Source organism: Sebastes umbrosus, chromosome 3, assembly GCF_015220745.1.
Source record: "Sebastes umbrosus isolate fSebUmb1 chromosome 3, fSebUmb1.pri, whole genome shotgun sequence".
Taxonomy (NCBI): domain Eukaryota; kingdom Metazoa; phylum Chordata; class Actinopteri; order Perciformes; family Sebastidae; genus Sebastes; species Sebastes umbrosus.
Genome location: NC_051271.1, coordinates 15,044,739 through 15,061,085, shown reverse-complemented (window position 1 = coordinate 15,061,085; position 16,347 = coordinate 15,044,739). Strand labels below are relative to the sequence as shown.

Here is a 16,347-nt window from a genome sequence, read left to right as displayed (position 1 = left end):
CCAACAATTTTGCCTACGTCTGCAGCTTCTCTCCATGCTGCATGAAGTAAAGAGATTTGATTCATCACATCGAGTCTGTAATTTGTAAGAGAACTAGCAATATTTTGGAAGAATTGCAACCACATTAGATACAGCAGAATTATAACTATGATAGTGTAGTGTTAGTTACATTAACAGAGGTGAGTGTAGAAGTTATGTTTCAGACAGAATAAACTGTGTCTGGACAGTCATTTAAAACAGAGCAGCAGCAGCAGCATGGAAATGCTGAAAAACGTGCTTTTGCAGAAAATAATGATTAACGTGATGCTAGTAAATGTGTCTTGTTAACTGTTACCATACTTCACTTCACCTTCGGAACATTTAGCTTCTTGCCGACTCTGAAAGCACAGCAGCAAAATGAAATTTGACAGCATACTTTCGGAAATTAATGGATTTGGAAAATTCCAAATCAAGCTGGTCTTGATTCAGCTCATCTCTCGAATTACTCTGCCAGGTCACTTCCTGCTGAATAACTTCATGGCAGCTGTTCCCTCTCACCACTGCAACGTCAGCACTCTGGATGATGGAGACATCTTCGGGAATTTAACTCGGGAACAGAAACTGGCTGTTGGTGTTCCAGTGGAGCAGGATGGGACTCCTAGCTCCTGTCAGATGTTTTCAACGCCCCAATATCAACATCTGTCAGGCTCGAACAGTAGTGAGAATGCATCTACTGTTCAGTGTCAGAACGGCTGGGTGTATGACAACAGCACGTTTAAATCTACTTTAGTAACAGAAGTAAGTGTCTCTAAGTATTCTTTCATGTTATGTATGTTTTAATCATTATGTTCCTCAGAGACATTAAAGACATCGGCATCTGTATTTTGTAAAAAATAATAAGTCATATACATACATAAAAAGACATATTTCTTGTAATCAAACATTCCCTAGCATCGTTTGTGGATGAAATTTTAAAATTAAATGCAAAAGTAACTTACTTACTGTAATGCTTTCAATGGTTTTTCTTGCAGTGGGACCTCGTGTGCAGCAGAAAAGGGATGGACAAGGCAACAGCCACCGCTTTCTTCATTGGTGTTATGTGTGGAGCACCTTTGTTTGGGTTTCTCAGTGACAGGTATGTCTTCTGTCTAAAACGTCACTGACTCTCTGTTACAAATGTCAGATAAGATTAAAGGGGTTCTCAACTGATTTTACACATGGAGTTGTGTAATGTCTTCTGTGGCTGGAGGAGCTTTCTAAAGTCTGAACAAATAACCCTGGTGGCGTGTACTGTAGCGGTGGGGTTTGAAACAATGCAGGATTTAGGGGGCAAGGGAAATGTAGGAAAATGTAGGTTCGAGGGTTTTTAAAGCGTGACCTAGACTAAAAGTCAGGATGTCTTGGAATCTGCTGCTTTGATTTACATGATCCTGTCTTTAATCTGTGTCCGTGTATGAAGCCAAAACATTAGATTTTGATTCAAGTGAGACGCTTGATTCATTTGATTTTTAAAAATGCCAGAAAAAAGAGGTTGTTGGAACATTATGTACATAGCACAGCAAATGAACCCTTACCAAAAAGAAGTTTATTTAAGAGTGCTATTAGTATACTTCTTTTAAACTTAAAATAAGAGAGTATACTTTCAGTTTACTTTATCAGAGATATACTTAACAAAAGTATACATAAGTATACTTGGCTCATACTGACAAGTATACAGAAAAGTCTAAGTGTACTTGGCTTTTCGGGCCTATTTGTACTTAATCTTTTGATCGAGAACAACAGAGTGTGTGCAATATAAATATATATAAGAGGTACACAATGAAATGAGTAAGAGAAACATACGTAAAGTAAAATAAACTCATGCAATTTAAGACAAATTAGAAGAACATCTGCAAAATATGTCCTACCTCATGATTTGAGAATAATATGTATCTTAATAGTTTTGAACACAATTATTGCTTTTAACTTTTTCTTTTCATGACCAGGTATGGCCGACGGCCGCTGCTGTTGGTGTCTTATATGTCGTCCTTGATGTTTGCTGTCCTGAGTGCATTCTCCTCATCGTATGTGATGTTTGTCATCATGAGGTTTTTTACGGGGATGTCACTCGCGGGAATAAGTATCATCTCTATTGTTCTAAGTAAGTAAGCCAATGCTAAAACACAGTGAGATGAGGAAAATAGAACATGTTTAATCTTTGTTCATGTTTGGTTTTAATTTCAAGAAATTAAATGTGAAAATATTTTGATCAGACCTTTCATCTGTGCTATTTCTCCAGATGTTGAATGGTTCAGCATTGAACACAGGACCTTTGCCGGTATAATCATAAGCATGGATTGGACAATTGGAAACTGGATTCTGACTGGAATGTCATACTATGTAAATCAGTGGAGGTTGCTCATTGTGGTAGTGTCCTCACCCTTGATACTGTCCATCATGGCTTGGAGGTATTAAAGCTTCATATTTTACACTTTGCAGCAAAGAAAGCTGAATCCTATCAGAAGACACTGAACTCACCAGGTTTTGTCGCTTCAGGTGGCTTCCAGAGTCTGCGAGGTGGCTCCTGGCAAACGGGAAGGCAGACGCTGCTCATCATTACATAACGCAATGTGCCAAGATGAACAACAGAACCAAGTGTTTGGCCAGCATCACACCAACGGTACATTTTAACGTTGATAATCTCACAGTGCTATGATGAGGAAAAAACTACGGTCAAGTGCAGAAGTGTTGTGAATGAATAGTTTGATTGTATTTGTTTGCTTTTTCATAGGACTTACTGGAATCTGAACAAGGTGAAAACAGAGATAAGAGGTACACCGTTGTGGATCTTTTCAAGACCCCAAATATTAGGAATCTTTCTATATGCACAGGAATAGTATGGTAAGTTGCAATTTCATGAAGTGGGTTAAAGGAATAGTTAGCATTTTGGGAAATTGCTTTCTTTCTGAGAGTCAGATGAGAAGATCGATACAAATCTCCTGTTGACGATCTTGAGAAACTAGCAAGAGTACACTAGATTTTTTAACAATTATCAAGCCGAAAAAAGGAGCCGAGTGTTGCCAACTCTTTTCCAATGAACAATGAAATGCTAGCAGCATTAGCTGTTAAGTAGCTCCAAAAGTCCCTTAATCTAGAGAAAAAGTAGCAATGTCCGAAACATTGACAGTCCATCGCGTCAGGCCTCCTTCCAAAGCCACTCTGCCATTATTACTAATTACCTGGCTGCAGTTGAGTGGTATCAATCTTCTCATCTAACCCTCTGAGAGAAAGCGAATAAGCATATTTCCCAAAATGTTGAACTATTTGTTTAACATAGTGTGAGTGACATTAATCAAATGCTAGCAAATGTCAAATATTGATAGATTATTATTATTCTGATATACAATAATATCAATAAGTACATATTAATGTAGGCTAATATATGTCATATAATATGCAATATGGTATATAATTGAAGGATTATTGATGATACCAAAATAATATAATGTATTGTAAAGGCGAGACTAAGATCACTGCTGTCTGTTATCAATTATACTGAAAATATAAGCTATGCTTTTTTGTTTTTTTACAGTCAAATCCATGCACTAATCACCCAAAGGTTCAAATTAGCAAGTCAGTACAGAACATTTCAATGCTTTGTTCCATTTTCTAGGTATGGAGTTGCATTTACATATTATGGGATAAGTCTGAATATCACTGGATTTGGACTAAACCTATACCTCACACAATTCATTTTTGCATTCATCGAAATGCCAATGAAGATTGGTGTGTATTTCTTCCTGGAGAAAGTTGGTAGAAGGCCTGGTGAGGCGGGAGCCCTGCTGTTAACTGGTCTCTGTCTCTTCACCAACATGTTTGTTGCAAAAGGTTCTCTTTTTTTAATTAAATCTAATAAGTTATTGTCAACATATCTGAGAATTATCTTGATCGAATATCTAAACATTTTCCCTCAGATAAGTGGGCCATTCGTACTGTTATGGCCGTCCTTGGAAAATCCATGTCAGAAGCCTCTTTCACGATCATGTTCCTCTACACAACTGAACTCTATCCTACAGTCGTACGGTTAGTCAACAGCAAACTAATGGAGCCAGTTTGATCACAGACAATGATCTTCTATTCTGCTGTCCCCGCATGTACTACAGGTTTACATTAACCTCAGCGCTTTGATTTTTCAGACAGAATGGTTTAGGCTACACGTCTTTTGTGGCGCGGCTGGGCGTGTCCATATCTCCACTCATCATGCTATTGGAGGACGTGTGGCACCTCCTCCCTGCAGTTATTTATTGTGCGGTGGCAGTCGGATCTGGTTTAGTGGCTTCGCTCCTGCCGGAAACATTAAACAAACGGCTGACAGAGTACATCGAGGATATTGAGAAACCAAGGTAAGGAAAGGAAGATTACATGTAATTCAATATTAAAGCTACGTAAACGATTAGCCACCTCACTGAACTTCACTGCTAAAGAGTAATCCAGTCAACCCTGCAAGGGCAATGGGGTTGTGGGTAATTTTAGTATCTTGTACAGTTCACAAAAACATACTTATGTTTTAATCATTTGCAGGTGTCAGAAATAAATAATTGTTGTTCATGTCCTTTCCTGACTCAGTATTCCATTCAAGATAAAATGACTAACTTAAGTTGTATCTATATTGCAGGGTACAATCCACAAGGAAGGAGGAGATTCAATAAAAATCATATTTATTGATAATCAGAGTGATACTAACCCTGTCCACAGTATATCTGTTATGCAATGTATTAAATCTTAATAATTGAAGATGATTTGTTTTTTTTAAATATGTACTGTTTTGCAACAATAGCATTGTTAAAATCCCCAATAACTACTTGAACTAACAGTCTGTCATGATTTAACATATCCAAAGATGTACTTTCAAAATGATGTACTGTACAGACGAAAGTCGGACAATAGAAGAAGCTGGAAGAAAAGAAGAGAAGTGTAACAGTAAATTTAATTGTAGTTGGCAACACAAATTGTACTAAATGAGAACATGACTATTGTTTTTATTGGAATTGTGTTGTGTGTTAAATGAATGTGCACAAGATCCACCTGATTTGCTTTAAGACTAATTGTTAGCTTTCAAAATCTTTACTGTATGTTTAGACCTAAAAGGTAATAATAACAATAATAACTTTATTTAGTATAGCACCTTTAATAGAACACGATTCAAAAAGTACTAATGTCTACAGAAAGATCATTCCACAGTGACAGAGCCACCACTTCAAACGCACGGTCACCTTTAGATTTGAGTTATGCTCGAGGGACAACCAGTAAACCCAGTGGTCAGAAAAAATAAGTGACCTATTGGTGATATAAGGATGGAGCAGGTCAGATATGTACTCCAGTACTTACCATGGCATGCAGGGCTCTAAACCTAAAAGTGAATCCTGAACTTGATGGGAAGCCAATGTAAAGATATGAATCGTGTGTATGTAAAGTTATGAATGGTTATGAATTGTGATTACTAATTGGCCTTGGCCTGGTCTTTTACTCATGGATTTTATCTTGGTCTCTGTCTATGGATGTGTGTGATTTTGTTGTCTGCTCTGTAGACCTGTTTTTATTCTGCCTATGTCTGTAAAGCACTTTGGTCAGCTGATGTTGCTTTAAATGTGCTATAGAAATAAATTTGACTTGACTTGACTTGATATAAGATGTGATGTGTGTCATCCTGCTGGACCTGTTCAACAGCATTGCAGCAGCGTTCTGAACCATCTACAAATGGTTCAGAGACGACTTAAAGGAAAACCCCACCCAAATTAAGAATTTCAGTATGTTATTTCCATGGCATAGTAAAGTTCAATCTATATTCGTGAACATGAGCTACTCTCTCTCGAAGCCAGAAACCAGAGAACTTGTGATGTCATAGGGTATAAAGTCTGGAGCTGCTCCGTAGACGATGAATGGGAGACTGATTTTGTGGACCTGCAGAATGTTTGTTTTCTTTTTTTTATACCCAAATGAACTTTATTCTATTGTAGTGTTCTCAGTTGTGAAATAGAAAACTGATGCCTTCAAATGAAACTCGTGAGCTTGCGTTTACAACATGGGAAGTCGTGTACACGATATGCTTGGTGTTCAAGTTGTTAAGTCGTGAGAACACCGCTGCTAAGCAACAGCATTATTAACATTACTGTTGGCGTCTAGAAGCTGCAGAGGCTAACAATTTAGCAAGCTAGCAGGTGGGTAACATAATGCAGTAAATGCAAAGGCATACTGACAGAGGAAAAAGATGAGGCCGTTGGAAATATCAACATTTTCCTCAGACATATAAAATTACGAAGAAAAGCAATCTACGATTAAAATTACAATATATTAACTTATTATGCACCAAAAAATTAACTTCCATGCGCTCCACCATTTCTGACAATGTCAGCAAACACGTCACGAATTGTGAACTCGGAGCTTTCAGAAACTTTGTTCTTACGAGGTCTTGAATACCACAATAGGGGGCATTCATGGTAAATGGACTTGCATTTATATAGTGCTTTTTCTAGTCTTCCGACCACTCAAAGTGCTTTACACTACATGTCAGCATTCACCCATTCACACACACATTCATACACTGATGGCAGAGGCTGCTAAGGTGCCAACTTTGCCCATCAGGATCTGATCTAAATACTCATTCGGGAGCAATTTGGGGTTAAGTGTCTTGCTCAAGGACACATCAACATGTGACCCGGAGTGGCTGGGGATTCAACCACCGACCTTCCGATTGGTGGACGACCTGCTCCGCCCTCTGAAAAGGGAACTCCAGAAGTCCAGCCGGGATGACATAAAGGCGTGAATGATCTCTAGCTCAAGATGTGACAGAACAGACCAAAGTTTAGCAATGTTTCTTAGATGGAAGGAACTTGGTATGGGTCAATGATTTCATATGTTGGTCAAAGTACATGGACTGATCAAATATAACACTGAGATAATAGAAAACCTAAACAGGCCTATGAGTGTGTGGCCAGACTAGCAGCTCTGTGCGGTTATATTTAGGCACAGGTGCTTTGAGGTAAATGCTAACATTAGAATACAAACATGCTCTCGCTGACAATGCTAACATGCAGATGTTTGGCAGGTATAAAAATTACAATATTTGCTATTTTGGCATGTTAGCATGCTAACATTTGCTAATTAGCATGAAACACAAAGTACAGCTGAGGCTGATGTCATTAGTTTTGCAGGTATTTGGTCATAAACCAAAGTATTGGACACAATGAAAACGTTGACCTGCTGGTGGTGCTATAGGAAAAGTCAGAGGGTCACCAAACTTATTAGGAATCATCCTCTGGTCACCTTTGATATCTGTAATTATTTGTGGTATTTTGTATTTTAATTGTTTTAATTGGTTATTTGACTCCTAAATTCTAAACCGTTGGCCTTTATTTTTGAGTTTAACTGATCTTTCATATGTACTCAACCAATCAATCACCATGGCAATCCATCAAATAGTTGTGGAGATATTTAACCAAAAAAACAACAACACACACATACAAAATGTTGGCTTCATGATGAGATCACCACGAGGATTCATCCTCTGGACTACGTGAATATGCGTACTAAATTTCATGGCAACCCATCAGGTATGGATATATTTTATTCTGGACCACTTTGGTGGAAGAAGAGTATGATTTAGACAATAATGCCTCTTTGCAGTATTAAAGTTGCAGTGTGTAAGACTAAGCAGCATCTAGCGGTGAGGTTGCAGATTGCAACCAACTAAAATTTCTCCCGTGTGCCAAAACACAACACAACTAAACTCACTACATACTAAAGAAAACATACCGAACATTATATTCCATTTCTGCCAATAGATCCTGCACATTGATCCTTTAAGTAAATCTTAAATTGACTTGTTTTTCTTTTCAAGGCAGCGTATTGCCATGCTTAGGGACGTGCAAAGTTTCCACAGGCATGTACTTTTGGTTTTTATTTGCAAATTATTTATTTACAAAAATGTCTTACTTGTCAGACTCCTTTTATATAGCTGAGTCAGAACAAAATGTGTTTTTGAATTATATTACACATTTACACATTCTCTGAGCTGATTATTAACCAACAGCATTTAACAGTGTGCAAAACCCCAGTGGCTCACTTTCAAACAAACATCTAGCGTGCTTTGTGGTATTATTCTCTGAGCTTCACTCCAAATTGGAAGTGTTGTATCGTTTTTTTGTGAAGATGAAGTTTGAGAATGTGCTGGCGGAGGTGTCCGGCTTTGGGAGATTCCAAATAAGGACGATCCTCTTGATGATAATTTCTCGTCTGACTATACCTTTTCACTTTCTAATGAATAATTTCGTCGCGTTTATTCCCTCTCACCACTGCGACATCAGCTCTCTGGATGATGGAGGATTTTTTAGTAATTTATCTCAGGCAGAAAAGCTTGCTGTAAGTATTCCAGTCCAGGCGGACGGGACTCCAAACTCCTGTCAGATGTTTGCAGAGCCTCAGTATCATCTGCTGCTAAACTCCTCCAACATGACTGAACTACCCACAGTGCCGTGCCAGAATGGATGGGTGTACGATAACACCACCTTCACGTCTACTCTGGCCACAGAGGTGAACTTTATTTCTATTTACAAAGTAATACAAATCCCAGATTAGCCACTTTAATCTTTACTTTTTTGTCTCTTGTCTGTTCCCCTCATAGTGGGATCTGGTTTGTGATAAGAGAAGAGTGAACAAGGCAACAGCAACTATCTTCTTCATTGGGGTCATGACTGGAGCAGCAGTATTTGGCTATCTTAGTGACAGGTGTTCATGCCTTTAACTCTCAAATATATATTTATTTATTTATGTTACCTCGAAAGACCGTTGAGGAGGTATCCTCATTTACAATGGTGTCAAGATGTAAAACAATGCTTAGTATCGAATGCTTTGGATAAGTCTATAAACAGAGTAGCACAAGACATTGCTGTCCAGGGTTAGTGCAATATCATTGAAAACCAGGGACATTGTAGAAATGGTAATGTGCATAGGCCTAAATCTAGACTGATAAGGAGTGAGTACAGAAAACAAAGCGAGATGGATAGAAGATTTTAGCCAGGCAACACAATTTGAAGATAGGGATAGCGATAATTATTGATGCATTATTTGTTTTGTCACCAGGCTGTGGGGCTCAATCCGGTGGAGATAGTCAAGTTGAAGATATGAGTTATACATCCACCCTCTGGTCCCCCTCCAGGTTAACACTGTTAGCTATGTCAGCAGTGTTGCTGTTGTTTGCACTGGTCATACTATTAGCACCATTAGCTGCTAGCTGCCGGCTCAGCTGAGAGCCTTGTGGATGCAATCTCTCAATCATAGACAGCTCTGAATTTGGAATTTAGCATTTTTAATACTATCAACGTTAATTGATAAACGTTAATGTAGCTACAGCAAAATGTTTCTGAGTGCATCTCCACAGACATACTGTACATGCTACTCTTGACCCAACCTGACCCTATTTCTAACCTTTACCCCATGACCATCTATAGACTACTTTTAATTTTACACTTCATAAGTTGAAATATATTTGTCTATCCAATTAAAGTGTTGTCACATCTTCTTCTGAACAAATGTGTTTTTTAATGACCTATTCTATAGATTTATCTATAATTATTTTGTCTCACAGGATTGGCAGGAAAACAACACTTCTGGTGTCCTACATGACAACCGCCTTCTTTGGATTTGCAAGTGCTTTCTCATATAATTTCGTCATGTTTGCTGCCATGAGGTTCTTTACTGGAGTTGGCCTTTCTGGAATAAGTATCATCACCGTAGTCCTTAGTGAGTTTTATATCATAGTATCTCTCTTTTTTTTTCTTTTTCTTTTTTTTTAAAGAGAAAATTTAAAAACTGTAAATCTCAGAAAACAATAACTAAGAAGTAAAACAATAACATACAAGTATGTATTCAAATTATGTAAAATCCAAATTGGTTCAATTAGATGTGGGAGATTTTTATAATGTAAAGGTCACATGTGAAATTAAGTTTTTTTGTGGTAATATACTCTTCCTTTTTACCTTTGTATCCATTTTAACTTCAATAATTATTAACAATAAAAAAGATATGATAAAGTTGATAAAGTGTTAATAAGTCTACCGTAATCATAGTCAAGTACTGTATGTCTTAGTGGATTTGATTTATTATCATTGCTCTTTATAGGTATTGAATGGGTGGACATCAGGCATCGAACTGCAGTGAGCATTTTAATGAGCCTGGACTGGAGTTCTGGCGCTGCTCTGCTACCTCTTGTGGCCTACTTTGTGACTGACTGGAGGTACCTCATTGCCACAACAACCGCCCCACTGTTTCTGGGAATGATCTGCTGGTGGTAAGGAAAAGATAATGGGTGCGTTCCAAATCGCATACTTTTTCTTTTTACTTTTAGTACATACTGCAGCTGCCCTGCAGCATCATCATAGCATTGAGCCTTGCACCTTGACCCTCTTGATCATATATCCGCTGTGCAGAGGATTGTGGGTCACAATTGCCGGAAAAGCATGCTGGCTTTCATACTGCAAAATACGACCGGATGTAATAGGACATCCTGGTATTTTTGGCCGTAACACTTTACATTAAGGGACACAAAAATGTTAGTAGTTCCTGGGGAATGAATTAGTAACAAAAGAGGATCTAACTGCTAGTGAACCATTAGTTAATGAGTAACTCCCACTCAAATTGAATAGAGCACAAAATTAGTAACAACTCATTAATTACTGATTACTTAAACATTAGTTACTATTTTGTGTTTCTGAATATGATGAATGAAACACCTGTTAAGAATCCTGCTGTCTTTTTTACGGAATTAATTGTAAAGATAATGATGACGTAATGAGGGACTCCTCATTAATTATTCAGTATTATGTCTCACTTTTCTTGGGGAGACAAGAAAAGATAAATTATCATAAGTTAATGATGACTAAATGAGGGACTCCTCAGTTACTATTCTGTATTATGTCTCACTTTACTTGGGGGAGACACAAAAACAGAAACTAATATTTAAGTAATCAGTAATTAAGGAGTTGTTATTAATTTTGTGCCGCTCAGAAGCTGATTAGTTAATCAGAAACGACTCATAAAAGTGGTCAGTATGATCAAGTCACATACATTCATGAACTAATCATTACTTATAGACGTATAGACCTCCATTAACGATTAATCGATTATCAAATCGTTCGTGATTCATTACTCATTCGTTTTATAATCGTTAGCTACTCTAAAATTTGATTGGGAGTTACTCATCAACTAATGGTTCACTAGCAGTTAGTTCCTCATTTGTTTCACAGAAACTACTCACATTGTTGTGTCCTTTATTGTAAAGTGTTACCTTTTTGGCATTTGACATACTATGTATGTATGTATAATAAATCGTTTTCTAGCATACTAAATAGTATGGTAGCACAGAATAATTGAGCTTTCAGCCATGTCAAGCAATTTTTTCAGTATGAAGCTGCCTTAACACCAGCAAGCTGTGTTAACATTTAGAACAAATTTCTAGTTTTAAGATCATTATTCTCATTAACAGTTTCATAAGGCGGAGGTGTGACTCATGAGTTCATGTGAAAAATCTTTTAAAATCTGTGATTTTTCAAATCAAACTTTGTTGCAGGTGGCTCCCTGAGTCTGCTAGATGGCTGATAAGTACTGGGAAGGTCAACAGTGCTCATTTCCATCTGAGCAAGTGTGCAAAGGTCAACGGCAGAGAGCAGTTCATGGCTGAAATAAAGCCTGAGGTAAAACATTTTCCATAATCTGATCACTTCTGATCAGAAATTGATATCCACTACGACTCTGACCAAAGTTTTCTTTTTACACTCCAGACTCTGTCCAAAGCAATACTTGTAGAAAATGAAAATAGAAAATATTCCTATTTGGATCTTGTGAAGACCCCCAGAATGAGGAGACTGGCTCTGCTCACTGGAATTGTGTGGTAGATATAATTTATATATACATGTCTTTGTTTCTGCCTTCAAACAACTGAGATGTTCACCTTGTAAATCTTGAAAAAATGAATAATCAGTACAATCCACTGTCCATATATGATCTCTCAACCTGAGAACAACAATCTTTAAAAAGGGATGACAGTTTTGAACACAGCTGTTCTGTGTGTCAGTGGTAAGTTGTTATGGAAACGGTATAAATAACGGACTCAGGGGATATTTCACGCACTTCAAGACACTGTGTACTTTCGTAGTTTGGTCCATTTGACTATGCAGTGTAAGTTCATTTAAAGTTATAATGTAAAACAAAGACTGTTGCTATGGTTATGCACAGCTACCTTGCACACTGATTTAGAGCAATGGTTTAAATTTTGACTGTTGAAGTGTCCTTTGCAGATACCTGCCAGCCAATCACAAACTAGTATTTTCTGGGGCAAATGTGTAACTTAAGAAAAAAACATTTGCTCTCTCTGTGTTGATAGGTTTGGAGTGGCCTTTTCGTATTACGGAATCAGCTTAAATGTTGCTGGATTTGGTGTGAACATTTACCTCACACAGTTCATCTACGGCGCGATTGAATTTCCAGTTAAGGCATTTATCTTGTTCAGTTTGAACAAAATTGGCCGAAGGAAGAATCAGGCTGGAGCACTCTTTCTGACTGGACTGTGTATATTTTGCAACATGTTTGTCCCTCAAGGTAAATGATCAAATGTGAGACTACTACTAATAGATGACAACAACTGCACAAAAAGATAAGCTTATATTAAGAATAGTACATTTGCTTTTTTGATTTCCTAAGTGAAGAGTAAATAAGTAAAATGGCCACTGGGGGACGCCAAAGTCGTGAATAGTCAAATTCCACCCAAAGTGGCTTTAATTATTGTACGAGGTGGGGTTAAAATGTCCTTTCACGACTTTCTCTTTTCAGATATGGGGCCGTTTCGGACAGCTGTGGCAGCTTTGGGCAAGATGTTTGCAGAGGCGTGTTTTGCAACTCTATTTCTGTACACAACAGAACTTTACCCCACAGTAATGAGGTCAGGAAACTATCTAATATCAAGCCCAGCACATTTACAAACAGTATCTATATCCAGAGGCCTGAGGCTTTACTGAGACTTCTGGATAACTGAACACCTTGATCAGGTCTTTATACCACTGCTCAAAAAAATGAAGGGGAACACTTAAATCACACATCAGATCTTGATGAACGAATTATTCAAGTTGAAAATCTTTACTGATGTACATTGTATAATTTGTTGAGAACAAAATTACGTAACAATGGTCAATGGAAACCAAAATCATCAACCCATTGAGGGCTGGATTCATATTTACACCGAAAATCAAAGTAAAAAATTTAAATCACAGGCTGATCCAACTTGCGTAAATCTTGCGTAATCTCCTCCCAGACCTGGATCAGGGCATCAGTGAGCTCCTGGATAGTCTGTGGCGGTACTTGGCGGCGTCGGATGCACCGGTACAAAACGACCCATATGTGTCAATTGATATTAGGTCAGGGGAACATAAGAGCCAGTCAATGGCATCAATGCCTTCGCCATCCAGGAACTGTCTACACACTCTGGCCACATGAGGCCGGGTATTGTCCTGCACCAGGAAGAACCCAGGGCGTGAGGTCTTACAATCGCTCTGAGGATTTCATCCCGGTACCTAACAGCAGTCAGGGTACCGTTGGCTATGACATGGAGGTCTGTGCGACCCTCCAAGGTTATGCCTCCCCAGACCATCACTGACCCACCGCCAAACCGGTCTTGCTGGATGATGTTACAGGCAGCATAACGTTCACCACGGCGTCTCCAGACTCTATCACGCATGTCACATGTGCTCAGTGTGAACCTGCTCTCATCTGTGAAGAGAACGGGGCGCCAATGGTGGACCTGCCAATTCTGGTGTTCTCTGGCGAATGCCAATCGAGCTGCACGGTGCAGATACCGGTCCTGCTGCTGGGTTGATGCCCTTCTACGGTCCTGTCCAGCCCTCCTGATTGGGCTGCAGGTACCGCCTCATGCTACAAGTAGTGACAAGGACACTAGCAGAACACAAAACTAGAGAAGAATCAGTCAGGAAGGATAAGGAGAGAGCAATTGTCTGTGGCCACCACATGCAAAACCATTCCCTTTTTGGGGTTTGTCTTGCTGTTGCCTCTCCATTGCACCTGTTGTCACTTTCATTTGCACCAAAGCAGGTGAAAGTGATTCACAATCACTTGTGCTTCCTAAATGGACAGATTGATATCCCTGAAGTTTAACTGACTTGGTGTTATTCTGTGATGATTAAGTGTTCCCTTCATTTTTTTGAGTCAGTGTTCCAGACTTGATGGAGCTGCAGTTGTAAACTGAAACTGATTTCCCCTGATTCTTACAAATGTGTCGTGTGTTTGCTTATACAGGCAAAATGGATTGGGTTACTGCTCCTTCATAGGCCGTACAGGGGTGTCTATATCCCCCCTGATCATACTTCTTGAAGAAGTGTGGGGCCATTTACCAAGTACTATTTTCTCCCTGGCGGCTGTTGCTGCAGGGGTGTCAGCTTGTTTTCTTCCTGAGACACATAATATCCATCTACCAGAGACTATTGAGGATGTGGAACACACAAGGTAATGGGACTTAATCTGGATTGCATCCAAACATTCAAATGAAAGTTATATTATAATACAAAAAATGTATTTTGTGTTTCAGAAGAAGATCAAGCTCCACATCTGACAAGAAATCTCAACCGTAATGTTTTCGTCATTGCAACCAAAAGGCCAATAAGTTGAGTTACAGGGCATATCAGTCAGTGGCGGTAATAGGTTTTAAATAATAAAAGAATGAACAGTGTTTCTTAAATAACCACAACCTGTATAACTTTTTTAAATATAATATTTTAATAAATGTATTAAAATATTTTACAGTACCATTGATCAATGATTGATTTTTTTGGGTTGTTTAGGCTTTTTTCCCTGGTTTTTAATCATTGTTTGATGTTTCATTTGTGTGTGAAGTACTTTGTAACGGTGTGTTTTAAAAGGTGATATACAAATAAAGCTTTACTTACTTACTAACTTACTATTTCGCTATTACTTCCCGACAATCTCTCAGCTGCAAGTGCATTCATTCAATTTAAGATGTGGGATAAAAGAGAACGACTTTGTTTAAGAGTTCCAGACAAGATAACATTGATTCTTGTTAGATTTAGACAAGCCAGATTCTCAGAGACAATGCATTGCAGGATATTAAGGTAAGGTACGGTATGACGGGTTAAACTTGTTGGTCTCCTTTATTCCCGCAAATTCATCCATCGTGCCAAGATAGCATTCACTGTTTTCTCTGGTATACATCATTCATTCATAAATTGCCTACAGCTGTACGCATCTATTCATGCCTATTTGTATCTTCAATAATTAGTAGTTTGTATTGTTAAATAAACATTTCATTGAAAATTAATTTGAGTACATGGTTTGTAGAACCTAGTAACATCCTACAAAATTGAGAATGAATTAATAGGCTATCATTTTCCCTTTTTGAAGGGTGATGCCCCGAGGTCAATTTCATGCAAGTTAAATTCTGTTATTTATAAATACTAATTATTTCTGTTGGCCCAAAGTTGAGTGCAATCACTCTAAGTCATCTTAAAGGACCAGTGTGTAACATTTCGAGGGATCTATTAGCAGAAATGGAATATAATATTCATATCTATGTTTTCATTTGTGTATAATCACCTGAAACAAGGGTGCTTTAATAAATACAATGTTCACGTTCTTTTAATTAGTAGTCATAACTTTTTTTAGTCGTGAACAAATATACTTAACATCTGCTCTTTATTTACAGAATATGATTTTACAGGTCAAACATTTCCAGAAGTATAATATGTTCAGATGAAGGCTGTGATATGTAATTATTAAACTAGCTAGTTTCATAGTTATCTAGGCTATAGTAATAATTATGGTCCAAAATAATGTAAAATTGCATAGTTTTACTGTCATAGTTTTTACTATTAAAGTCAAAAACCTTTAAATGTTCTTGTGGGAGGACTCCCAAACCCAATATCTCCATGTATATTCACTCCTGCTGCATAATATATACAAGCATCCTGACTGGGAGACTGCTCCTAAAACCTGAATGAATAGCTCACACACCTCAGCTCTGCATGCATGCCTGCCTATCTGGCTGGCTGCTGTTGATTCCAGCCTATAGGCATCCTATAATATATTATAGAGTGATGCTATAGACTATGAATAACACAGGAAAGCACTTTAAGTATTTAAACTATTTGATAAATATACAAACACAACCCTATATTGTTTCAGTTGGAATATTATTGGAGTATTAATGACCTTCTATAGAAGATGCAAAGTCCAAGTATAATAATATAGCAATAAAACCACAGCTGATTATGACTGACATAACATGCAAGAGATTGCTGATATTTGCCGATACAC

The 16,347-nt window shown here is 38.0% G+C and overlaps 2 protein-coding genes across 3 annotated transcripts; both read left to right on the top strand.

The window, feature by feature from the left end:
* Window positions 1–289: 289 nt before the first annotated feature.
* LOC119485747 (solute carrier family 22 member 7-like) lies at window positions 290–5,512 on the top strand. Its single transcript, XM_037765503.1, has 10 exons — window positions 290–777; window positions 1,011–1,114; window positions 1,965–2,119; window positions 2,258–2,426; window positions 2,515–2,638; window positions 2,750–2,859; window positions 3,632–3,846; window positions 3,933–4,041; window positions 4,155–4,361; window positions 4,634–5,512. Exons 1-10 carry the CDS (start codon window positions 397–399, stop codon window positions 4,665–4,667), a joined length of 1,608 nt encoding a protein of 535 aa, XP_037621431.1. The 5' UTR covers window positions 290–396; the 3' UTR covers window positions 4,668–5,512.
* Window positions 5,513–8,072: 2,560 nt separating this feature from the next.
* Window positions 8,073–14,890, top strand: LOC119485709 (solute carrier family 22 member 7-like). 2 transcript variants are annotated; one of them, XM_037765447.1, is made up of 10 exons: window positions 8,073–8,547; window positions 8,639–8,742; window positions 9,602–9,756; window positions 10,135–10,303; window positions 11,582–11,705; window positions 11,793–11,902; window positions 12,395–12,609; window positions 12,841–12,949; window positions 14,317–14,523; window positions 14,609–14,890. In XM_037765447.1, the coding sequence occupies exons 1-10, from the start codon at window positions 8,167–8,169 to the stop codon at window positions 14,646–14,648; spliced, it is 1,614 nt and encodes a 537-aa protein (XP_037621375.1). In that variant the 5' UTR covers window positions 8,073–8,166; the 3' UTR covers window positions 14,649–14,890. The 2 variants fall into 2 exon arrangements, with proteins under 2 accessions (XP_037621375.1, XP_037621374.1); XM_037765446.1 differs by having other exon boundaries at window positions 8,074–8,547; window positions 14,606–14,890.
* Window positions 14,891–16,347: the final 1,457 nt, after the last annotated feature.